This window comes from Aplidium turbinatum, chromosome 4, assembly GCF_918807975.1.
Source record: "Aplidium turbinatum chromosome 4, kaAplTurb1.1, whole genome shotgun sequence".
Lineage (NCBI taxonomy): Eukaryota > Metazoa > Chordata > Ascidiacea > Aplousobranchia > Polyclinidae > Aplidium > Aplidium turbinatum.
In genome coordinates, this window is record NC_137475.1 from 12,785,534 (window position 1) to 12,811,794 (window position 26,261).

Sequence of the window (26,261 nt, forward strand, 5' to 3'; positions counted from 1 at the left end):
AGAGGTGGCGCTTCAGAGACATAAACAAATACAACTTTGAGTCTCAGATAAAGAATATTTTGTGAATCACTGCTGCACATCCCGTGCTGTAACATCGCTTTGAAAGCATGTGGGCTTCAGTCGCTTTGTGGCCTACCAGTAGGTTAAACCAATCGATTTCCAGAGAGAATACTAAGAAATCAATGTCATTCGCATTAATCCTCGTTTTCGAAACCCACACTTCTTCCATTACAGCTCATGTTTTTGTTTCTTTCTTGCTAATTAATTCTATGGTCATATATGTAATGGTTTACTCTGCTAACTGAATTAAGTGCAAGAAGGATCTCAATCGCTGCAATCAGATGAATTCATAAAAGAAATTGTCCTACCTTTCTTAACTGGTGTGCCGCAGCGCAATGGTGTCAGCTGATTTGCGCGAAAAACGGTCCTACGTTACACTGTCTATACTAGAGATGTTCGGATCTACCTTTTTCGAAATCCTGATCCGACGAGTGCAAGTCCTGATCCTGTCATGCTTATTGGGCCATGCCCACACCCTCTTCAAAATTTTTTGTTTTTTTCAGTGTTGTTGTGATTGTGTAGTGCAAACTTGTTACTATTTAAGAGTGGTCCAGAGTAGCAGGGCCGTATTAACTGCCTCCCGTACTTCCCGGCCGGTAGGCCAACGACTGTTAAGGGGCCCACTCATTTCAGTTTGTTTTAATGTTTTTTTGGCTATTTAGAATTTAAAAAAGTATGACAGTGCTGCTACAACAGCTCGACATTTCATAGCTTAAGCTGCATCCATCGGATTTTGTATTGTTGATCATCATTTGGAATGACTATTTTAAATCAACCAAACCAGTAAATTTATGCCAAGATATAGAGTTTATAGAAGAAATGATAGCCTACTACCCTCTCGCTTGTCTTTTCAAAATGTCTTTCAACGGTTGATGGCACAAGACTTATTGTAGCCTACAACATGAAATGCTCGTGAACCGGCGAAGATGTTCGACGTTGGCAGCCAAAAGCATTGACAAAGGATTATCCAAAGTACCGGTAATCTATACTTTTGAATCCGAGATAGTTTTATAAATTGAAAAACTTTTGAAGAGGAGGCTTGCATTTAGAACGAAATCCCACAACGTCACTTCTTTTGAGCTAGCTACCTTGTTATGTTGAAGTATTTTGCATTCCACCCAGCGTTTTATTTTTTCAAGACAACACTGCGTCAGTCTTTTTTTTCTTGTTTTTAGTTTTTGCATTTCAAGAGTGATGCAATTGCAAGATTTGGAGACGGTCTTTTTGTTGGTAACGCCTGGAACATCACACAACTAAGGCGAAAGAGCCATGTCCATTGAGTTCTGTCTTTGTTATGAGTTACCAAGGGGGGTGGGGGGACTTATATCAATACCTTGCTTATATACCAGTCCCAGGTATACAAGTTCTCTCATTTTCGCAAACCATCATTTTTTTCCCGATTAGTTTTCTTTTTTTTTTATTTCTCTTTCGCCTGAGTTGTGTGATGTTGTAGGTTTTTCCGTTTTTGTTGGCACCAAGCAGGGTTGCCATGTTAGCTTTATTTCAGCCAAATTCCTAAAATCTGGCTTATTTAAGGCAGTTGGCTGGAAGATTTTCTGTGTGGCTTTTTTAATTTTGCTTTTTAGTAATAGGCCTAAAAGTTATAGTGAAAATTTTGTAATGTACGTTCTCCCAAACTGCACCAATAACGTTTTCCAATTTTAGTGCAATGAACTAGTCTGAACGCAAAAGAAAACTTGGCATCACTTTGTGTTTGCCTTGTTGCTGGCATTGGGTTTCAATCAGTGGCTTTTGGCTCAGTCACAGTGCGTACTTTGAGCATGCATGCCCTTTTGAGTTTTGACGACATTCGCGCATGCGCGAATTCCTGTTATAAAGATAAAACTGGCATGGCACTTGTAGTTGTGTGTAGCCTATTGTGCTTAACAAACAATTGAAGAGTTGATTACAAATACCATTAAAGTCACATTTGAGTAAAATAAATTCAGAGCATAGTATCTGTGCCTAGAAATAGTAGGCTACATGTTCTTTCAGTACTTAACTTTTTAATTGCTTCTAAATTATTAAATTACTTTTTACTGCTGGTGATGTTTTCAACCAACTTTCGAACAGCATTGCAGTTTTTCTTATTTGGCCAGAAGTGTTTTTAGAGCTTCAAATTGACCTATCAAAATATTTATTCTTACTACGTCGTTGGGACATCATAATGTGAAAAGTGTTATTTATTTATTTCGATTGTAGGCTATTGATGCTTCATAAAATATTATTTCTTTTAATTTTTTTGGCTTTTTTTGCAATATGTTTTGCTCTTTTAATTTTATTTTGGCTGGATTTCCAGAAAGTTTGGCTTTTTTCGTAATTTTAATCAATCTGGCAAGCCTGGCATCAGGTGCACATTATCCTCTGGAAACGGCCCGGCAAGGTCTTCAAGTTTTTTTTTAATAAAACTCCTTAGCTCTTTGCATTGCTATGTGATCAAAGATATTAACAGATTGTGGGGTTAAAGTCTAATGTTTTTCACTAAAAAGTAGGTGCCCACTAGTAGATTTTTTTGGGAACAAAATGGTGCTGACATGGCCCTGTAGAGTGTGCCTTCTTTTTTGTTATATGTTCAGAGTGCAGTAATTTTTGTTTAAAGTACCCTGATAAATTGCGTTCGATATTTAAACTTTCACAGAGAAGTTCAATTTATGCTTCAAATGAGATGATATTGCCCGTCAATCGAACTATTATAGTTTTTCCTTTTCCATAGGCTATTGTCATGCTTTTCATGTAGGCCTATCCAAAATACAAATACTTTTCAATTACGGTACTTTTCAAATATAGTGACATACGCAAAGTGTATATTTCACCAACAGACTGACTACCATAACCGCTTGCCAGATGTCTCGCCCCTGGGCCCTGAGATCTTTCGTCCCTACAAGACATCGGCTACTGTCATGGAAAGCGCGAGATTACGAGTGGCAAAACACTGTGACCGATATTTTATTTGAAGTTGAGGAGGGCCGAAACATCTTGTGCAGTGATTGTCCATGGTTTTGTTTCTGCGGACTTGACTTAGACTATTGAGTGTTCTTTGCGCTTGCGTCATTTAAAACTCACTTATTTTAAACAACATCATCTTACAGTAGTTTCAAGCTGTTTTAGGCTATTTACGATAAAACTATGACCTACACAACACTAAAAAAACTGCGATAATCCGTTGTAGAAACCAGTAGAAACTTTGAATTACTGACGCAGGCCCGGTCTCCGAGATTGATAAACTGAAGTTACCATTTGCTCTTAATGTGCGGTTGTTTCTGAATTATTCCATCCAGTAGGTGCCGCTGAATGGAGAGCAGTCATAAAATTTAGTGGTGCCGAAGTAGGGGGGGACGGGGGGATATATCTCCCACAAAATTTTGACAGCATCCCCCCCAATAATTTAGAAAAAATTATTTGCTATGAAGTTGTAGGCTACTTCGATTTAGTTGTTTGCAAGCATCTCGAATTGCTGTTTTTCTTTTATTGATGTTTGATCACAGTTCTAAGTTGTCTTGGATTTGACGCTAGACAATGAAGGACCTTCATTGAAAGTAGCCTATTAAGGACGAGTTGGACCAGGCCACTGGCCACACATTGCAGTAATGCTTATGAAGGGACTCATTGTAGGCTATTAATCTGTGCAGGCCTTGTGTCTCTGGTTTTGAAGCCTTTGGCACTTATGGAGCAATTTAGTATCACGTTGCAAGGAGAAAAGCTTGACATTGACTTTTGTGAAAAGCTGTTTCAGACCATAAAGTAGAGAAATATCGTGATTTGGAGTTTGAAAACAATAAATTACAAAAATGCAGTTTCACTTCCGGAAAAATTGTCTGCTAATTTTATCACGCCTTTGCAAGCACCACGGCAAAGAAGAGTTTCTGAAAGATTGGGTGGAGGCTCGATGGCAGCTACTGCAGACACTCAACTGCATTCAGTGCCGGTTTTTGGGATGTGCAAACCGTGCGATCGCACAGGGCCCTCAAATTAGGGGGCCCGCAATTTACTCAGAAAATGCAGTAATTTTGTCATTTTTGAAGGAAAAATTCAACAAGTGAATTCAGCAAAGGAATTCGCAACAAGAAAGCATAGAGACTCAACGAATTCAACCTATTTCGTCGCCTGAATATTTCGTACCCTGAAAAGATCGAGAAAAAAAAACGACATAGCCGAAATCGCTGATCGGAGTTGCCGCAAACATTTCAAAATTTCTCGATCTTTTCAGGGACGAAATAAGTCGAAATTTAATTTTGTTACACGATTTCAGGGGATGAAATAGGTTGCATCCAGACTCAACATACTGTAGAGACATAGCTTTATTTCCGAAAAATGCCAAAGAAAGCATGATCTTATCCTTTTGCTATGCCACCGGACAGCACCATTTCACAGTAATATTCATACCTAAATTTTTGTTGAACATGCTCTCAGAATGTCCCAAATTCAAAGTAATTTTTCAAAATTTTCTGGGGGAGGCCCCCCAGACCCCCCGCCGCTGGTTGTCGTCTTTGGCAATCACGCCGCCACCGCCGCGCCTCCCCTTTCAAAGTACCTAGCTACGCCACTGAATTCTATTATTGTCATTGAGGCCCGCAAAAGCATATTCCGCACAGGGCCCGAAAAACCCTAAGACCGGCACTGACTGCATTATAAAATACTTTACAATCAATTCATCGACAGAACTAATCTCTGAACTGACCGAACGGTTTAAAAGTAGCCTGAATTCCGATTCGTCAAAGTATAAAGAACTTGCACGAATTTTCAAGACCGGCTTAGTTCCTGAAATGGTCAAAAATTATCCAGAGCTGAATAGACAATCGATGAGTTATCAAATTGATTCATTCAGACAGGCAACAGGAGAAAAAAATCTCTGCACGATGCTAAAAGAGCTTACCAGGCATTGTCTAACTTGGAAAAACCTCTCTATTCTCAAATACTCCAGCTGATAAAGATCCTTTTAGTTTGCCCGGTAAGCTCTGCTGCTTGTGAGAGGTCGTTTTCCGATCTTCGTAGATTGAAAACCTGGCTGAGAAATACTTTGGGACAGGAAATTGAATGCTAGCGTTGTTTGCAACATTCACCAAAATATTCTTAATGACATTATCATAAGTGACATTGCTAATGAGTTTTTAATGCGTACTACCGTAAAACTCAATATGTTCGGTTGTAACAAGTTCTTGTAATGTGTTTAAAAGTTATTATCTTTGTCATAAATTTGAAGATGTTCAGTTGTAACAAGTTCTTGTGATGTGTTTGAAAGTTGTTGTTTTTGTCATATATTTGCAGATGTTTTTACGTAGCTTCGATTGTTTTCAGTCTCCTGACTTGTGACTTTGTCCTAGAGTGCACTAAGTGTAGTGTTTTTACGTAGTAAAGGAGAGGACAAGAAGAAAAGTATAACTTCTGTTTTTTTTTGGAAAAACTAAGTATTCATTAGAGGGTCATAGGTTCGAATGCCGCTGGAGGTACGAATTTTTCTTTGCTTGTTTCTTAATGTTGCAGCAGTCATTCACAAGAGCACTGGTAGCACTTTTATCTCTATGATTTCTTATCTGTATATTATGCTGTTAGCAGCTAATTTACCGAGGTCCGGTGATGGTTTAATAAACTTAATACCGGTACCATTAAAATTGTGTATAAAAATATGCATCCCTCCCCCCAATGTTCAAAATCGTCTAAAATATGATAAAAGGTTGATTTATCCTTGTTCCAGACAATTGTTCACCTAATCAAACGTCATATAAAAACCGTTCAAGTCTACTGAATCTTAGCGAATTATGTCATGGAATTTTTCCTAAAAATGAGCCAAAATTGCACCATCGTTCGTAAGACTTGTGTCAAACCTGTTTAAACATGAAATATTGCATCATTACCTTTGAACACCTGTTTGAATTGCGTGACAATGTCTTTCACTATTACGTCACAGTACTGCGTACGTGAGTTTGAGATATTGATATCTATTCTGGTCATTCGTGAAATGGTTGCTTGAGAGTTAGTTGCACATTTAACTGTTTGCTTAGTGCTTGCTAGCTGGACAAAAATTCCGTCTTTATCTAATTGGTTTGTATCGTAGTGACAAGTTTTAGCGGTGTACGGTGTTACATTCCAATTTCGACAGCCAGGTGGCTAATGTTACAGAAATACAATTTTGAATAGACGTTTCAGAAGAGTGTTTCTCTTTCGGTCATTACATCCAGACGAACGGATTCGGGAATCTTATGTTACATTTTTCCCACGAAGAGATTATGGTTTACCGCTGTGACCATAAATAATAAAGACGATTCTCTGGCTAGTGTTTGTACAGAAGCACAGGCAAGACATAAATAATAAAGACGTTGTTGTCAGTTGGAACTTAGAAGCACATAAAGAATAAAAGACGATCTTGTTGGTTGGTAGGCTACAGAAGTATAATAAAGACGAAGTTGTTGGTTGGTAGTCTACAGAAGCAAAAGATTAAAGCCGTTTTCTTCTCAGTTGGTGCAGAAGAACTTCAAGTTAAAAATTAAAGGCGTTTCTTTGTTGGTTCTGAAAAAAAAACAACATTGACATTCATTGGCAAGAAAAAAGATTAAAGACAATCGATCTGTGCTTGAAGATTCAAGTGGAAGAATCCAAGCAAGTTTTGTGGAACTTTAAGACTTCATTTATATACCCCAACAACTACGGTATTGTGCATTTAAATTCTTTTTGTATTTTTTACGGTCATTGCAGTTAAGTTTTTTATAACTACTGTAATAATTTTGTGTGTTTGTGTAACTTAATTTTTTAATTGTTAAATTTAGCCTCAACATTTAATATGTCTACACTCGGTGGCGACAAGGACTCGACCGCCGTAGACTCGACTGAGTTTAAGCCTGATGATGTTCTTTGCGGTCGGGCAGGCCATTCTGGGGAGGGACCCGGTAACGATGAGGCTAAGTCAGTTTGAGAGGCCCGGCATCTTAGAAGGAATATTTTGACTCAAATTGGGGAACTTTCTGTAGCCCTAGGTTCTTTGAGTGATAAGCAGGAACTGTTAATTTTTCGATCTAAGTTATCTACTCTAGAAAAGGATTTACGGCATTTCCAAGCTCTTTTGAGTAAAATTTTTAACTCTGCAATCTTGGCAGAACTTCGTGAGAGGGTAGATCTCGAATTTAACTCGTTAAAAAATAACTTCGAACAAAAAGTAAGTGAGTTCTCAGATATGTTGGATGCTGACATACATCCTGAGGATAGCGCCTCAAATGTAAGCACTAGGATGTCTAGGACTTCGTCTCGGATAGTTGCACAAATTAACCTACAGCTAAGACGAGAGGAGCTCCAGATCCATGCTGAAGCCGAAGCGAGAGCTGCTGAGGCCGCCGCGAGAGCTGAGGCCATACGAGCTGAGGCAAAAGCTGCTGAGGCCGCCGCGAAAGTTGAAGCGAGAGCTGCTGAGTTCGCACTCAAAGACGCACAGTTGAGGGCTGAACAACGTAAAGAGGTAGCTTTGGCTGAATATCGATCAGAGTTGGGCTCCCGGCGTAGTTCTAAGAAAGGCTCTTCTAGGCATTCCAGAAGTGAACATCAATCTCGGTTAAATTTACATAACCTTTTCCAGACGCCTGTTCAATCTGTAAGTGGACCAGTACAATCCACATGTTTTCAAACTGTTTCAGGAGGTCTCGGGGCCGCAGCTAAGGATCTTCCGAAGGATCTAAAGCCAAAGCCTGCGAATTTTAGCCGAACTCTTCCCCCAGCGCGTACAGGTCACGGGGCCGCTGATAGCAGTAATGCTTTGCCCCCTTCACAGTTTTCTGCGCCGCTAGTTTTTGATCGCTCAGCTACACGTAATTTGGGTGGTTGTGAGAGGCGTGTCGCGTCTCCTGATTTTAACATGTGTGAGGATCGTGATCGGGCTGGGCATGTGACTGAGCCCCATCAGCCCCTTAAGGGATATAGCTTGTCTTCTCCCGCTAAATCGAGTTCTCAACAACAGGATTGCTTTTTTGAATACCAAAATAGTAGGACGTTTTTCGATAAGGCGGCCTTGATTGGTTACGATGGTAATAATATGCCATTTGTCTTCTTTAAAAATCGTATTACGGCCTTGATGGCAGCTTCGCCCTTTAAAGGAACTCGTTTGACTTTGTTACAAGCAGCTTGTGTTAGAACAGCTGCGCAAACGATTGCTAATTTGGTTTCCGACACTCCTGGCTTGTCAGAGGAAGACAGGATAGAAATGTCGTTAGATCGCTTGTCTCAACGTTTTGGAGTTCGTGGAGGTCTTTTCGCCGAACCGGAAATTAGAAAGTATCGCTATGGTAGCAAATTGAATTCAATCTCTTCCAGTGATTTGAAAGAGTTTAAAGATAAATTGTCGCAGTGTCTGCTTTACGCGCAAGCTTATGGTCAGCGTGACAAATTGGAAGGACGTTTTGTTTTGGATTTGGCTAAGCGACTCCCGTTTGACGCTAAGCAGCGTTATCTTGACTTTTTAGGTGATCAGTATGGTGGCACTAATGAGCTTACTTTTCAGAGTTTGTTTGATTTTGTTGTACAGGAGGAAACGCGCAAGTCAACTGATTTTAGCATTATGCTAATGGGCGATTCTGGTGAGTCGCAGCAATTTAAAAAGTTTGGCAAAGGAAAATTGCCTTCATGTCCGGTTAGGCAGACGTCGGTAAAACCCCATCATAATGTGATTTCAGGGAGTTCGCAGTACTCGACTGCTGTTGGCGCACCGCGCGGTGGTGTGGCCAGACGTAGTGACATACCGGCATGTTTTTATTGTTCGTCACGTGGTCAGGTTGAATATCATTTTTTGTCCAATTGTAAAGAATTTTTGCGCTTGACACCTAAAGATCGGAGAGATGTCATTGTGAAAGCTGGCAAATGCTTGAATTGTTTGCGCCAGCATATGGTTAGGGATTGCGTTCATGCAAATAACTGTCGTAAGTGTGGGCCTAACAACGATAGGAAACACTATTTTCTTCTGCATGATTTTTATGTGACGTCACGTGATTCTCTGGATTCGGTCAGCAAAGAGAATGCTTGTGCCAGAGTTCCTGTGCGTAATGTTAAGATTGGAAATGTTAAAGCAGCCTTTAACCGCGTTACTGCTGCTCGTGTTTTGAATCCAATGACTGGTAAATCGAAGTTGGTGTATTGTCAGCATGATCCTGGTTCGCAGTTGACGTTTGTTTCGAGTGATTTGGTGTGCGAACTTGGTCTTAAACCATACGATAAAGCGTCGTTTAAAATGGATACCCTGGCTGGTCAGAAAGCTACTTGTGCTGACCTTGTCAAACTCAACATCCAGTCGTTAGAGACAGATGAACTGTTTTGTGATATAACCTCGGTGGTTAACCCAGCTTGGGCTGACGATGTTAAAATTTTACCGCATAAACAAGATTTAAGTGGTTTCCGTCATTTTCATGACGTGAATATGTTTCATTTGAATGATTGTAGTACTGTAGATGTACTGATTGGCAACGACAACGCTTATTTGATGTGGGCAAAAGAAGAACGTGTTGGTGAAAATCGTAGTGAACCGCATGCTTTACTCACTCCTCTCAGTTGGTTGGCTTGTGGTGGTAAGTCACCCTTAGTTGAAAGCATTGCTAAAGTGTGCAGAGTGCAGACGTCTTCAGAGTCGGATGTCATCTCTGGCTTTCAGCGTAAAATTGAGTCTCGTGATATGGAAATAGCAGACCTGAATAAAGTCATTCAGGATTTGACTTGGCAAAATGAAACCTGTGAATTGTCTCGCAATGATATTTTGGCTAGAGAACTTGTCGAACCGAATATTGAGTTGAAAGATGGTCGATTTGAGATACCTGTAACGTTGAAGGAAGATATTGATTTACCTAACAATTTTGTGTTGGCGTCAGACAGAGCTGCTGCTTTAAGGAAGAAGGCTTTAAAACAACCTGAACTTCGTGATTTCCTTACTGACACCATGAAGGATCTTAAATCTAATGGCTATATTGAGCGTGCTGGTGAAGCAGGAAATGTAAAGGAATTTGAATGGTATTTACCTTACTTTGTTACGTCACAATTAAAAAAGCGCATTGTTTACGATGGAAAGTCTGAATTTCGAGGAACTTGTGTTAATGATGTAATGTTTTCTGGTCCTGACTTGTTAAACTCTCTGGCAGATCTCTTGGCTAGATTGCGGCTTGGTAGATTTGGTTTCGTGGCCGATATGACCAAGTACTTTTTTCACATTTTGGACTCTTCAATTCGTAAGCCCAATTTTATTGAACTGCTTACTTACACCAGCAGTGCCGTTCGGATCGTGAACGAACGCCCTTTGGTACCTTTGAGTGACGACCCTAGGGATTTTACTGTCATCACTCCTGCCTCACTTTTGACCCCATACTTAGACCCATACTGTGCTGTTAGGCAACCACATGATCGTGACCAACTAAGAAGGGATTATCGGTTCAATTTGCCACTTTCTCAGCAGTTTTGAAGTAAATGGATCGATTTTTACTTGCCAGGGCTTTCAGGGCCGGAAAAAATGGTTAAAAATGGCCGAGAATTCGGAGCCTGGTCAACTTGTAGTGGTGGGTTCTCTTCAAGACATTGGTAAACGTGGGAAGTATCAACTTGGGAGGGTGCATGAGGTAGTCCCACAAATTAGGAAAGGGAAGCCTGTGTTTCGTAGAGCTAAAGTTGCCGTCTGCAACTATGATTAGAGTACGGGGAAAGTGAAAGTAGACTACGTGTTGAGGGATATTTCGTGCCTCGGCCCCGTAAAGAACACCTAAGTGTTAAGGTTTGAGCCTGGTTTTTGTCTGCGGTGGCAGACACTTGTCTGAGCCCAGAACAGTCGGTTATTATCGCAACCATTGTATATAGCGTCATTTTAGCGTGTACCTATGGTACCAATTTCATGTATGTCGTGTATTATTCTTATTGTTGTTCATTCTTTGCATGCCCTTTGTATTTGCGTATTAACTTAAACGTGAGTGACTCAAACAATTTGTGTATCATGTGTTTTTATTCATTGGCTCACAATTGTCGTCAATTCTTTTTTAGTTATGCCATGTCAGACTGTCATAACTAGGGGCCGCAATGTTCCAGACAATTGTTCACTTAATCAAACGTCATATAAAAACCGTTCAAGTCTACTGAATCTTAGCGAATTATGTCATGGAATTTTTCCTAAAAATGAGCCAAAATTGCACCATCGTTCGTAAGACTTGTGTCAAACCTGTTTAAACATGAAATATTGCATCATCACCTTTGAACACCTGTTTGAATTGCGTGACAATGTCTTTCACTATTACGTCACAGTACTGCGTACGTGAGTTTGAGATATTGATATCTATTCTGGTCATTCGTGAAATGGTTGCTTGAGAGTTAGTCGCACATTTAACTGTTTGCTTAGTGCTTGCTAGCTGGACAAAAATTCCGTCTTTATCTAATTGGTTTGTATCGTAGTGACAAGTTTTAGCGGTGTACGGTGTTGCTTCCCAATTTCGACAGCCAGGTGGCTAATTTTACAGAAATACAATTTTGAATAGACGTTTCAGAAGAGTGTTTCTCTTTCGGTCATTACATACAGACGAACGGATTCGGAAATCTTATGTTACAATTTTTCCACGAAGAGATTATGGTTTACCGCTGTGACCAATCCTTCCCAATCCTAAACTAACTTTTGCACCACTGCTAAAATTGCCTCGCTCAAGCCAGGGATATCTGTAACTACGGGATTGGAAACTCTTTTCAGTGCTATCATCAGTAAGGTCATCACATTACTACAACAACAGAAAGATTAACAAAATAAAATACTGTTTGTATCAACTAAAGAATATTCGATTTCACAATAATAATATGAAATTTTTACTCACATCCAAATTTATTTGATGTATGAGAAAGTATTGTAGATCGGCGAGTTCAAAGTATTAAAAAATGAATAAATGCAAACAATCCAAAAATCGCCTGCTGTTGTTCTTAAACATTTTCTGTACTAGAGAGCTTCGGTAGAGAGTTTGTCTTGTTGAAATTTTTTGTACTGCAAACCAGATCAAAAGCAATTGAGGAGTGTTCAACAAGCAGTAAAATTATCTATCCTATCATGATAAGCTTGTTTACAAATCAACCCAGCACGAAATCAATGCGTTTACGTAGTCATAAGCAAAGCTTATATCGGATTCGGGGCAACAACTGATGAAGTTAGGCTATAGGCATGGCCCTGATTGAATGGCAGTCCAGCTTAATAAAACTACGGAAAATGCTTTCTCTACAGCTGTGATAGCCTACCTCAATTATAATTTTTAGCCATTATGCCTATCAGTATTGTTATTCCAAGTTTGTTTAATTTGGCCGTCTCTGTAGCGTACGCCCATAAAATGACTACAAACATTAATGACTGTTCATAAAAGACTACAAACATTAATGACTGTTCATAAAAGGTACGGTGTCAAACACATAATTTTTGCAAGTAAACGTTGACTTGTTGTCACCACTTTATGCAAGCTTCCGTGAAACATGACTGCAAACAGGGTCGTTAAGGAGATAATTTGGGCCCGGAACTTCGGGACCAAATTATCCTGGCCGGAACCAACAATACCCTTAGCCCCAAATCACGACACTTCTGAGAAAAAAATCACTATATCTAACGAATACGAGGTGGTTTCTACAAGTTCCAGAGTCCCTTGAAAACGTTACGGCCTTCTTAGTATTTTCGGGCCGGGTCCAAATGTATAGGCTACTTTCTAGACCCCCTTTCAACACTACTGACTACAAGTGTTTGATCGCAAAAGAAAACTTTCTTTTAAACCAAAGAAGTCTAAAAAGAAAGCAAACACTGACGCCGAACTTAGTCACTGTGAGAAGTAATGGCTGCGCGGAGGGTGCAACCTAATTCGTACCCTGAACAATTCGTACCCTCTTTTTCAGGGTACGAATTAGGTTGCATCCCCGCACGGAGCATAAAATGCGTCTTTTGCACACGTTGCTCTTCCACAACCACGCCTTTAAAAACCGTTTCAGTTACGTTTAACATACATTAGGATTACTACTAGGCCTATAGGTGTATTTGTAGGCATAAGAACAACTATAAAAGCCTATTACCTTGGTAGGCTACATTGCGCTATTTGTAAAACTATTGGAACATAGCTTACGGTATTTCGAATTACCGCTTGTTTTTGCTAGGATTGCACCGTGTAGGTTTTTTTGAAAGCATAGTTGATGTAGGTGTACTGTAAGTGTAGACTGTAAGCTGCAAGCGCCTATCCCTATCTGATGATGCGATGCGATAATAAGGAACAAAGTATAAACGCGGTAGCCTAAATGGCAAACAATGAACAGAAATCAAAAGGACCTGCTTCTAACATAATTAAGTAATCTCAGCAAGAAAAACATCAATGTAGCCTGATCAAAAACTGACAGGTCATCATAAAGCAAGACTTCCACAAAATTCCTGTTCTTGTTTTTTCAAATTTGTTTTTTCAAATTTTTTTCAAATTTATTTATTTTAACAATGGAATTCTTCATTAATTTCTTCACACGCAATGTAATGCCTAAACAGTCAAAATGGATTACCTTCTTTACTTTTTGTGCAAATATTACATACACATTACTGTGGCAGCTAAACTGAAAAAGTACACTTTCTAGTTTCTATAACTAAACACATTCATAAAATTCTACTGCTGCATAAGAAACAACAAAACAAACTCAGTCCAATAATGTTAAATTATTAATAACTAAACTATGAATAAGCACAATTAAAAAAGTTAGTTTTGCGTTACTAGTCTAATCATAAAGCAAATGAAGTCTATCAGTTAGCTATAACAATGAAAAAACATTGATTTTACAATCCTGTACAGTAAATGATTGAAAACAATCTGCCCAGATGGCTCAGTTGGTTAGCGCTTGACTTCTGGAACGAAGAAGCTTCAAGATCAAGCAGCGCTGGTTCGACTGTTAGGTGGTAGACGGCTAACCAACTGAGGTATCGGGGCGGACACTATGTTATGTAGTGTCAAAATCTCATCAACAAAGTGTATGCTTCAGATGATGTTAGAATGCAGTCAATGCAATTGACATTTGTACGATGTATACGAATCGCATCCGAGTCTTTCAAGCTTGTTTTAGCAAGTAGTCATCGAACAGTTCAAATCGAAGGTTGTCTCATTCCAATTGTAGTCGCAGCAATTGCATGTCGCGTTAAAATTTCCCTCTCTAAAAAACAAATAAAAATAAATCCTTAGAATCAGCTGAAATGCAAAGATTGCTTCTGGTGGCAGAATATTTCTGCAACGGGCCTTTCTTAAAAATTGTGTTTCAGAAAAAAAAAAACGTCTCTTTAATTCATGATAATAAGTTAGCAGTCCGCATAAGATTGGTAGCCTATGCTCAGCCTACAATCAAAAATACTGAATTTTGAATTTGCAGCAACTAGAGTTATTTTAGATCAGAGGTGACGAACCTGCGGCCCGCAAAACAATTTGACAATCGCTCATGCATTAAAGACAAAAACATCTCAAAACTGTTTTATGCCTTCACTGGTACACCTTTCCTTTGCTAAGTAATAAATGTCACTAAGTATTTAAACGACTTAAATGTCCAACTTCAAGGGCCAGATCAACTGTTGCACTCGATTGTTTTCCAAGGTCAAATCTTTCATGTCAATGCTGACCCTTTAGGGAAATCAGTTGAAAGATAACAATTGCGCGCATTTTCCTACATTGAAATAACCCAATCCAACTTCATGTACTCAATACGCGTTGGAATGTTCAAGTCTTTTGGAAAGTTTTAATGTTAGATTTCAGGATATTAAAAGCAAAGAACTGGAGCTTGATGTCTTTTCTATCCCCTTCGGCCTTCAGTGTTACACCTGCTTCTGCACCTTATGAGCTCCAACTTGAACTCATAAAACTACAAAGTGATGACACGCTAAAAGCGATGTATGTGAACAAGTCGTTGCTTGAATTTTATCGTGTATGTTTATCAAAGGAAGAGTTTCCAAACTTGAGAGCTCCCGCTCTCAAATGGTCATCTGTTTTTGGCAGCACGTAGCCTACCTATGCGAACAGTTCTTTTCTAAAATGCACTTTACAAAAAGTCGTTGCAGGTCGAGGCTGACAGATGAAAATCTTAGTATGCAGTTGAGAGTAACCACATCGTCTGTTCGACCTAATATTGAACGCTTAGTCAAGCAAAAAACTTTCCAAAAATTCCACTAAGCAAAAAAATTCAATGCTTCTATGCTATTTTTTAAATATTTTATGCTTCAATGCTGCATTAGATAGCTTCAGCTGTATGATTCGCATGGGCTTTTGTTTGTTGTTTGAAAAAGAAATTTCATTAACTGATTTGTTGTTTCGGAGCATGGTCGAAACAAGATATAGCCAAAAAAAGAAGATATAGCCCGAAAAAGGATAGAGCCAAAAAAAGAAGAAATTATACTCATATGAAAGCAAACGCTTCGAAAATTAAACTGTTTTCATTATCAGTGCAAGTAGGCCTACTGTTGCTCTATCCTTTTTGCTCAAGTTGATTTGTTTTTATTTTTTACTGTTGTATGTTTCGATTCTGCGCAAGATAATTTCAACTGTGTGAGTTTTATTACTTTCATCTACTGTTTGTTACTTTTCATGAATAATATCTTGAGTAGCTTCGAAAAGATTTCATAGTAGGTTACGATTAAAAAGTTGTGTGGCCCGATAAACTCATGTGTAATTAACAAAGTGGCCCGCGACCGCAAAAAGGTTCGTCACCCCTGTTTTAGATATAGACTGTGAATTCAAAGCAACAAATAGTATAGCAGGAAACGGGGTAGAAAAAGATGGCGATGTATCGGTCGAATAACTATTTCATTTTACAATGCACTACTGGTAAACCGTCGAAAGTACCAATTTAAATTTTTCGCATGGTGGAGTTGAAGCAACCATTCACTGGGAGCAATCAGCAATTGATTGGATTGAAAGCTCAGTTCTGAAAGGCGTAATATTTATGATGTAGACTTGGAACCGTAATTACCGCCGGTGCATTGCACCGGAGCCCCAAAACAAGAGCGTCCCGCATTGCTAAATTTTAATGTCCGTCACGCATTGCTAAAATTGAAGGATTAAAATCAGAGGTGACGCCAAATCAAGTTGAACCGGTAGCCACTATAACAAGTCGAAATTTTGCCACTGCGAATGACTACAATGCAACCGCCAACCAATCAGAACATGTTATAAGAGGCTACCGTCCAATTGTGACCCTTCTAGCGCTCATCCAGAGAGTTAATGCTTGTTTTGAACTTTATTTGGTAATTACAGAAGAAAAAGAGCAATAGCAGTGGTAGGAATCGAACCCGCGTCAATGAAATGACTACTTTCTAGCCCTAACCCCTAAGCCAACCAGCTGACAAAAAATCCATCACTTAATTTGCTTTGTATGATCTTCTTTTCGCCATTTTTTACGTCACTTAAACCGTAGCTTATGATTGGTTGGCGGTTTCATTCTAGTCAATTTCAGTGGCAGAATTTCGACTTGTTAAAGTGGCTACCTGATTGGTTGGCGGTTTCATTCTAGTCAAGTTTAGTGGCAGAATTTCGAATTATTAAAGTGGCTACCAGTTGAACCAAGTTTTCTATCAAGTTCTTCTCATTTGAATATTAAAGTTGAAACAAAGACATGTTTTGATAGATTTCATGATTACGTCTCTTTTTGATTCCAAGCCAAATGTTTTTCAATCAAAACGTAGTTTAAGAAAAGATTACTCATTTAAAATCTTCCAAAAAATGGGGTCGTTTTAAAATGTGGAACATGGTAGGCTATCGCTTGCAACGTCTTATCCTCGCGTTTGTACGGCACACATGATGTAGCTATTACAGCTGCCACGCAGAAAGATCTTTTTCATAGCTCAAACTGACTAAAAACTTTCCTCGAAGCATAACGTCTCAACAGAATAACTTGTCTCTACTGTTGGTAGAAAATGAACATTGCCAATAGTTTAAATTTTAGAAAAGACATTCAGCAGTTTGCTAGTCCAAAAGCAAGACAGAAGATTTTCAAATGTCAGGCAAGTCAATTACTGTACATAATTTGCATTAACGTGTTTTATTTTATTCTTTAACTTCTGTCGAAGTTAATAATTGTTATCAACGCTCTTTAATTCTTATTGGGCTAAACAATTATCTATGCACTTTGCTCAAGTATCGATAATCATATGTTCTCCTTTTGTTAGCAAGGCTTAGTTGCGAGGTCTCTTTGTCTTGATTTTGATAAAACAATGACAGAATTTTTAGTACAGCATGTTTCCGCTCCCACGACACCATCGTGCCATTATTTCGATTTGAATAATCACAACAATTTATGTTGATCCGTTCCTTCGAGTAATATTATTTCAAATGTCCTTCGTAAATCTTAGCTTTAGCTTTTTTCCGTTCCAATCAATAGGCCTACTTCCTTGCCTCATTATTCCAATAGAACATAAACAAAATGTTTGAAAATCTGACTGCTGTTTTGTAAACATAAACATTTAAAGTTATACGAATATACTTAAAGTTTCTCTATAATTAAAGCTCGATATAACTTTGTATTACAAGAAGGTTGTAAGTCTATTACATTCATTGCAAAAGATTTTACGTTTTAGTGTCATGAGTCGGATTTCCTTTTGATATTTTTTGCTTCCAGTGTATTCCGCGAACATCATGAATCTGGGGTGGTAAAAGGATAGACCCTCGGCCTCAGAGGCTCACACAACAAAGAAAAAGCAAATGACTAAATCAAAGAGTTTTTTAAAACGCAAAATCAAAAAAGTAGAAACAAACACAATGATTCCTGTACTGAGAACAGCAGTCCAATTAAATATTATATTGAGGCTACCTTTCGGTAAAACTTAATGTGGTTAACCACTAGTCTACTTCACAGTCTGTCAAGATTGGACGCAAGCATCCAATCATAATACGCAGTTGTTTTTGGGATGAGGGGATAAGAAAAAATAATTAATAGAAGATGTATTGTGTATCCTCGGTAACTGCAATCTAATTAACAGTGTCAAATCTGCTTCACTCACCCGTTCAAAACATTAGAGCAGCACTCATATAATCTGGATGGAACCGAATAACTCCAGTTTGTGGTGGCCAACATATTGTCGCAAACAATAGATCTTGGTTCGTATAAAAACCCTGAAGAGTAAATTGTTCATAGCATACGTTTAAAAGAATAAACTATAATGGAGGGGTATATGCTTCAACAAATGTTGTTTATAGTCGACTTTGACAATCAAGTGAAGTTACTCTGTTAGAAGAAAAAAGGAACAGTTGTTATCTTACTAGTGCACAGATAAGCAAATTGCATCAATGTAACTGTTAAACAAGAGTTGTATTATCATCACTTTCGGTTTCTCAGCAAAAGCGTGAGCTACTTTTAATCGTCATTTCAGGAGTTGTGACCCAAAGTTCATCTTTTTATTAAGTTATACCCATATTGCTGCAGACTATGCTGGGATGTTATTGGAAAGCAGGAACAGCCCATCCTTGTTCTCATGGTCTGTCGCCCTTGAGCTTTTACTACCCTATTGTTTAAGACACAAGCATAGACATTACCAGCGACACATGCGTTTAGGACATTCACAGCAGTTCCAACTAAAATCGCCTTAACAATAACGTCCGCCATTTCTCCTCTTCTGCTCGGAGCTAAACTTCCTACAAAACAATACAAATTCTCACAAAGTGTTCCCACTAAGAACAGGAGTGTAATATCTCAGGGGTGTAACTCCTTGTAAAACGAGACTGTAAAAGTGACGAGACTTAAAAGCAGGGCTCTTCCAATTTTTGAGGAGCGTGCCATTATGACTCTTATTTAACGTTATGGCATTTTTCCTGAGAAAATTGTAAGTTCGCCAGTTAAAACTTGGCTATGATCCCACGTCTGCAGACGTTGAATCAATGTAAAAAAAACGGCTAATTTGTTGTCTAGGATAAGATATATAGGTGACTGCTAAGAATTTTAAAGTATGTGGTCATGCTTCGAGACAGCAGGTAGCCTAGCTAGCCATACAGTATCGAAGTTAACTAATCTACTGCAAACCATAGGCACATACATCAGCAAAGTTGAGGGTCCAGTGTTTGAAAACCTTTAAATTATATTTAATTTGTTTGACAGTAGGCTACTGTAAGTTAACTCAATTTTTTTTTAAAAACTTAGTCGAGAAATAGTTTATAACTTCTTTTAAAGTGTTTCTACACTTACCTTAGCCACCAAGGAATAAAAGAATCTAATTTGTCTGTCGATAAATACAATTATTTAAAAAAAAAGGGCGATTACTTTAAACCCGTATCAACGTAAAGTCAATCGGGGATCCGCGTAAAGCAGATACAAAAGCATCAAAAATTTGAGAAAAATATGAACACTATAATATAAACGACGACCTATTTATATTATAGTGTTCATATTATATATATATATGTTCATATTATATACATATAATATGAATGTTAGCTACTTATTAATCTTTCGTCACAATCATGATTGCTGTTTTGTCATAATTGGGTGAGGGGATAATTGGTGACATAATTAGCGTCATAATTGGTGACAATAGGACAGAAAGATTAGAACTCCGCAGCTGCCCAAGACCTTACCTAATCCACCCAGCATGACTCCAATGGATCCAACACTTGCAAATCCACATAGGGCGTAGGTCATGATAGCTTCTGATCTCTCACTTATCCAATTGACTGATTGTGACATTGGATCAATTCTTGGGATGGTTCCTGTGTCTCTTACTTTAATCATCTCTGCCAGTGAGTTATAAGCTACAAATTCATTGAGAAATATCCCAACACCCAACAATTCAGCGGACTGCACAAGAAATTAAATAGTAATTGGTTAATTATAGCGACAATCATGTTTTCATTCATGAGTACATTTTTTTTAACGAACACATTTTTAAATCATTTTTGAGGAAGAGGAATTAAATGCCCTTCACTCCCTTTTTCCGAACTGGTCTATGCAACTTATGTATTTATGTGTTGCCTAGACTAGGCTACATATCAACATGATACTACCCATAGCAGCTATTAGGCAACTTTTACCTCTTACCTTAGAGCAGTCAGCCCATTCTATTCCCATCAAGTAGGTAACAGGTATGAATATGTAGGAACAAATTATCTGCAAAAAAATGCATAGTGCGAAAAATCGAAAGGTAAAGCTTGGTCGAAACCGAAATGATATAGCTTACCGTACCAACAACAAAGGATCTGGCACGGTTGTAAGTCATAAATTAATCGGTTAACCATAACCTACAGTAAAATAATAGCCTATATGAAACACAATAAATCAAAAAGAGTTTTTCTCTTCAGATGCAAGGCTATGCTCCTAAACCCACTGCCACAGTCATTGATGTTAATTGGTAATGTGTAATAGCAATTTTTGCCGCTTTAATTTTATTGTACATACGGAAAAGTAAAATGCAGTTAAATAATAATCTGAACTTATTCAAAGGGTGAAAGCCGAGGTGAAAGTAACAGCATACTTCGAAGCTAAGCTGCGGGAAATCAGCCATTCCTCCAAACCAACTCAGTATTGCATTTAACAAAGCCAGTAGCGAAAGAAAGACGATCAAATTGGCTCCAATGTTTAAAACTAAAAAGATAGCAACTGAAGCACCTTGCGCTGCAGCATCAATCACGTTTCTTTCAGCGCTGAAATAAAAAAATATGAAAAAATATTTTACGTAGGTAACATTGTGTTTCTCAGCAGTCGAGAGTAGCAAGAATTGACAGCGATAGACACGTATTTCGCTCATGAGGCTGGGCTCATCAGTATTGCACCACTAATTCATGTCAGGATCGCTCCTTCTCAATAGATAACGTTGCTCGGATTTTATTCACTCTCAGTTTAGATTACTTGCTTGTGCTTATTAATGGTGCCTGGTGGTTACTACCTAATTAATTTTACTTGAAAAATTGTTTTTTTTTTTGTCATTTGCAGTGGCGGCTCGTGCCATGGGACTGCAGGGCTGCAGCCCCACCTGAAAGAAAGAGAAGAGAGAAAATATGTTTTCCTCTGTGTTTGTCCGACCCGGTTACTTTTTTCACTTAAGAATTGCGAATCGAAAATTAAAATATTAAAAGTTTCTTTTGGCAACACCGATTTTGGGCAAACTTCTTTTCAGCCCGAGATTCTGGATTTCAAGCGCTCTGATTGGCTAAAAATTATCCTTCAAGCTCCACCTTTTTTGGTATTTTAGCCTACAGCAGTTTTTGAATCTGTTGGGGCTACATGGAAAACAGCCCTACCTAACCGAATAACTTTACAGATTATTTAAAGTTAGTGTTTATTTTGCAGAGTAGCGATGAGCCATGAATGTAGAAGTATTAGCTGTAGAGTTAGGGTATTCAACAGGTTAATATAGGAAGTGCTAGGGCATCTCAAAATCACTTCAACCTTGTATGCAACGGCTAGGCTAGTCAAGACTAAGCTCAATACTAGTAAGGTTTGTCTCAAAAACGATACTGTTAGTACTTTTTTAAATACAGCTTAGGAATACATCAACTTTTCAATAAAGTTTGAATGCATTTTTTCAAAATATGGAGTAAAACATGCTCAGAACGCACCAAATTGAATGCGATTTTTCATATTTTTGGGAGACCCCTCAGACCCCCCGCGAAATCGTTTGCGACCTCACTGCTCACAAACAGCACCACCCGTCACTGGTCATTTGAATCATTTAAATTATCTTAACACATAAGCTTCAACTTATTTAAATGTAAATTATATTTTTTCCTGGTAGGCTACTTACTTTCACACTTACTGCAGTTTAGAATTTAAAATGCGCCTAGAATATAGGCTACAAGCTCCCACTCTTTGTAGGGCAAGGGTCTCCAACACACTTTTTTGCGTTTGTACTATCGTACAACGTTTTTCCATTTCTTTGTTCTTGCTATATTTTCTTGCAATCTCACGTTTTTGTTGTGTTCTTGCTACCTTTTTTATTTCGTGTTAACTGCGTTATTTTATTTATTGACTACTTATTTTGTATTACGGCCCCGGGTTAACTTACAAGTGTTTATTTGTCCCTCAGAGCAATTTGAGTTTGAGACACTTGTTGCAGGGTATAAACCAGGGATGTCTAACCTTTTATTATAGTGGGCCGCATTGTCACTTGAAATAATTCAATGGGCCGCAGAACCTATTAAATTTCAAGAAAAATGGGTACATAAAGTAACAACTAAAAACCATTAACTTCATCTTTGAAAACGAGAACAAATAACACACACATAAAAAAAAAATCTTTATTTCTACAATATCTTTGACATTGTTTTCCAAATAAGATGTTATCAACATTTGCAATTTGCATTAAAGAGAATGACAGCCAACCTTCGGATCGGAGACGGCACGTGACGATGATGATATTAAAGGACGTTGTCTTGATTCTTAGGATGTTTGCTAAGAGTTAGTCGGTCAGTCTGTTTCTTTTTACATTTTTGTGTTTTTTATGGATGAAAATAACTGCTCGCAACAATATGTGCTGCCCTACATGCCCAATAATTTTCTGGACAAACTAACTAATTTATTAAGTACATTACATGAATGAAATTCTTTATAAAATAAAGGAAGAGGGTTATAGGTGAATTGTTCGTAAACAGTTGTTCGTAAAACAATTGTTCGTAAACAGTTGTTCGTAAAATTAATTCTTCGTAAAACAATTCTTCGTAAATCATTTTTTCGTATTCATCAATTGTTCGTAAACAGGTGATAGGTCAATTGTTTGTGAACATTTTTTCAGTTGTTACTCAGGGGCGCCGGAAGCGGGGGCAGGAGGGGGCATCATGGAGGGACAGGGAGGCAATAGTGCCCTTTTAAAGTCATGTAAGCTACTGCACATTTTGCAATATAACAATTTCTGCTATTCGCTTTTAGCCTAATTATAACACAGACCAACAAAAAAATTTTGGCACAAATAAAGGTGAGAGTCATTTTGAAGTATTTCAAGGCCCCTGATTCCAAAAATGAACTTAGTTTTTTCGAATTGGCTCTAGTTTTTGAGATATTCAACAATGAAAATATTTTTGAAATTGTTAATCAAAAGCTTTCAATCAAAAGCTTAAAATAATATTCACAACACAAATTCTGCAACACAGTGGGTTACATCATTATAACATTGCATGATGTCCTTCTTTGTATACCGGACACTTGTATCATTACTCGATAGTGAGCTGATAGATGAGCATTATCGCTATATCTTATCTTAAAAGTTTTAAAAAAATTGGCCTTTCAGCAACAAAAGTGTCTTTTTTCATAATCTTGCCCCCCCCCCCCAGTCAAAAACCGTTCCGGCGCTCCTGTTGTTACACGTGCAAGACATTTCCTTTGAAAATGCTCAAATTTCCAATAAGTAGATTCTTGCCCTTGTGCGTTAAGTGCACTATAATCGTTGTAATAAAGCTGGCCACCATACAAAAGTTTTGGCTTTCCTTTTTCGCTGCCATTTTGAATCAGGGACTCTACACTCTGTCTGCTCGTCTACAGCACGTCACATCTAGCACATCTCTAGCATATACGCTACCCTAATTAATTGTTCGTAAAGAATTGTAACTGTTTTACGAACAATTAGTATTACGGTCAATTGCATGCACGAAGAAATGCTTTACGAAGAATTGTGTTACAAAGAATTAATTTTACGAACAATTGTTTACGAACAATTGTTTACGAACAATTGTTTTACGAACAACTGTTTACGAAAAAAACGTCGGACACCTGCTAGCAGCTACAGGCAAGATCACGTTGCATGCCGTCCAATCACTTTAGCCTCTTTAGGTATACTACAAGTATATAAAAATTAATGAAAAAATTATAAAACTTACGTTGCGAATAAGTAAAGAAAGTTCAATGAGCAAAAGAAGAAGAAAACGTCTATATCATTACATTGGTAAGCAACTATTCATATTGCACAGTCTAGTAGAAATGAAATTTTCTGCCGTTATGTTTTAATACGTTACAAAATTCCTACTAGCCTTTATCAAGCAGAGGCGGAAACATGCTCTTCAAATTTGGGTATAGCCTTGTACAAGGTTACAAATTGATTATTTTAATTTTGCAGCAGTTTTTGTGCTTTTGCATTCAGTATATTACTAAATTATAATGGTACGTTCGTCTGACTTTACACCGCAAATTGAAAAAAGCACGTTGCGTATTGCAGTGCTGATAAAAAAATGCATTTCATTTTCATATGCTTTTTCTTGAAGGGGCGGCAAAATCTGAGTCCGCCCCAGGCGGCACACTCCCTAGCTGCGCCACTGCCTTTGTCCCGCAATAAAAACATTGAAACCGTACAAAAAGTATACTTACCTATTTTCTAGTGCAATTACACTAGAACTTGTAAATTTTGACTTTTGTGTTTCAGGTGAGACTAGTTTTGCCACAGCTAATGCACAAGGAGAGGACATAACACAAGCCGTAATGAGATATACAGGATCAATCTGAAAAACACACAAGCTAAGTCAGACATAGCACAAAAATGAAGGCAAGAATAAGCTTTGCTAGTCAAGCGCGACAAAATCAAACTTGTCACTGCTAAGTTGCCTACTCGGGGAAACTATATAGAATGTCAGAAATGCGTTGGTTTTTGAAGCAACTCTGCTGAATTATTGCAGTGCACATTCTGAATTGGCATGCAACAAGCAGTGATGGGCATTATCGGCGATAATTTATCGGCGATAATTATCGGCGATAAATTTTTATCGCTTATCGTTATCGCTCAATTATTTTTTCAGTTATCGTTTATCGTTATTGCCAAAGGCAATATTTGATTATCGCCGATAATTAATCGCCGATAAATTTTATTTCGGATCAACGCACAAGTGGAAAGACCATGAAAAGTAATATTTTTACTAGCCACCTAGTAATGAAACTAAAATTAAAACCAGTTCTTCTTCAGTGCCTGAAGTGTGTATGCACAGGTTGTTGTCAGGGGAGGGGGCACGCCCCCCTGCAGCAACGGCCCTGACAACACAATAATTTTTAGAGTTCCAATGCAATGAAATGCATGCAACAAGTCTCTTGTTGTTTTGCTGCAATCGGCAATCGCGAGTGAATTTTACAATTAAAATGTAAGCGCACAGGCGATTCCTTTGAAGTGAAGCGACAGAAATTGGCAAGTGGTTTGTGAAAGTGTCGCAATACGAGGCCGCTTTTACATCGGAAACATGGTCTTTCGCGCCACCTCACGATCAACTATTTTATTCTTGTGTTTTCTTTTTTCGTTGGAAGTATTAATTTTTAGTAATTGTCGTAAAAAAATAAAATCTCTCTCATCAAAACATGAATCTTACTGCTTTAAGTGCATTAAATCTTTAGATGAGTAGATTAACGAAAATTGCAAGAACTTGCCTTGAGACGTGCGGTTACGTCACAAACTCAGTTTAAAAGACAAAATTCACACACAATAACAACACAAGATCGGTTATAGACTGTAAGATCGATTTTTTTCTAGCTTGGCGATATAACTTTAATCTAAAAACAATAACCAAATGCGTAAGTGCCATATAACTTAAAAAGGTAACCCATTTGTACCGAAAGTGAAAGTAGGCTACTTAAAAAAAATTTCGGAAAATTTAAATATTGCATAATTATGACCTAAAAAACATATCACAATTATTTTTTTCCTAATTCTGTTTGTACTTTTTGAGAAAAAAGCCGTCCTATATATAAGACGCTAGGCAAATCCGTTATCAAATTTCACAAGCTTGATGGATTTCACAATGTATGCACATTTTTACTACCAATAACGCCTAAGATTACTGATAAATTTTCAAGCATTTGGCGTTTTTTGGAATTTTTTCAATAATTGCTGACTTTGCTGTAAACAGCCCTGCAGAAAGCAAAATACAAAGTTTGGAATTTTTTATGGTATTTTCATTTGATTTAAATATTTTGCCTACTGCACGTAAGCGGCAGTGTAACTCAATTGATAAAAGCATCCAACTGGTATCTGAAGGTATAATTATAAGCACTGCGGTTACCTCAGTGGTTTGATTCTGGATCAAGAGGTTGAAGATTCGATACCTACTGCCGCTGTTGCGATTCTATTCATGCATAACTTACAAAAAGTTTTGTCCCTTTACAGTATATATGTTCGATTTTTCGTCATGTTGATGAAAACAGTTCGTGCTGCATGGGATGGGGCAGCGCTAATCAAGAAAAAAAAAATTATCGTTATCGGACATTATCGGCGATAATTTATCGTTATCGCTTAACTTTTTTTTGATTTATCGTTATCGCTTTAGGCATTTTTCGTTTATCGATTATCG

General features: G+C 38.0%; 1 protein-coding gene across 1 annotated transcript in view; it reads right to left on the bottom strand.

Moving 5' to 3' along the window:
* Positions 1–13,543: 13,543 nt before the first annotated feature.
* Positions 13,544–26,261, bottom strand: part of LOC145768507 (sodium/nucleoside cotransporter 1-like) — a 40,281-nt gene continuing 27,563 nt past the window's right edge. The window contains exons 8-14 of the mRNA XM_082580015.1: positions 24,301–24,431; positions 20,483–20,651; positions 20,050–20,118; positions 19,590–19,809; positions 18,555–18,653; positions 18,023–18,134; positions 13,544–14,196 (exon numbers count right to left, since the gene is read on the bottom strand). Of these exons, the coding sequence (XP_082436141.1) occupies positions 14,106–14,196; positions 18,023–18,134; positions 18,555–18,653; positions 19,590–19,809; positions 20,050–20,118; positions 20,483–20,651; positions 24,301–24,431 (891 nt within the window). The 3' untranslated portion in view covers positions 13,544–14,105. The remainder of the gene's footprint in view (positions 14,197–18,022; positions 18,135–18,554; positions 18,654–19,589; positions 19,810–20,049; positions 20,119–20,482; positions 20,652–24,300; positions 24,432–26,261) is intronic.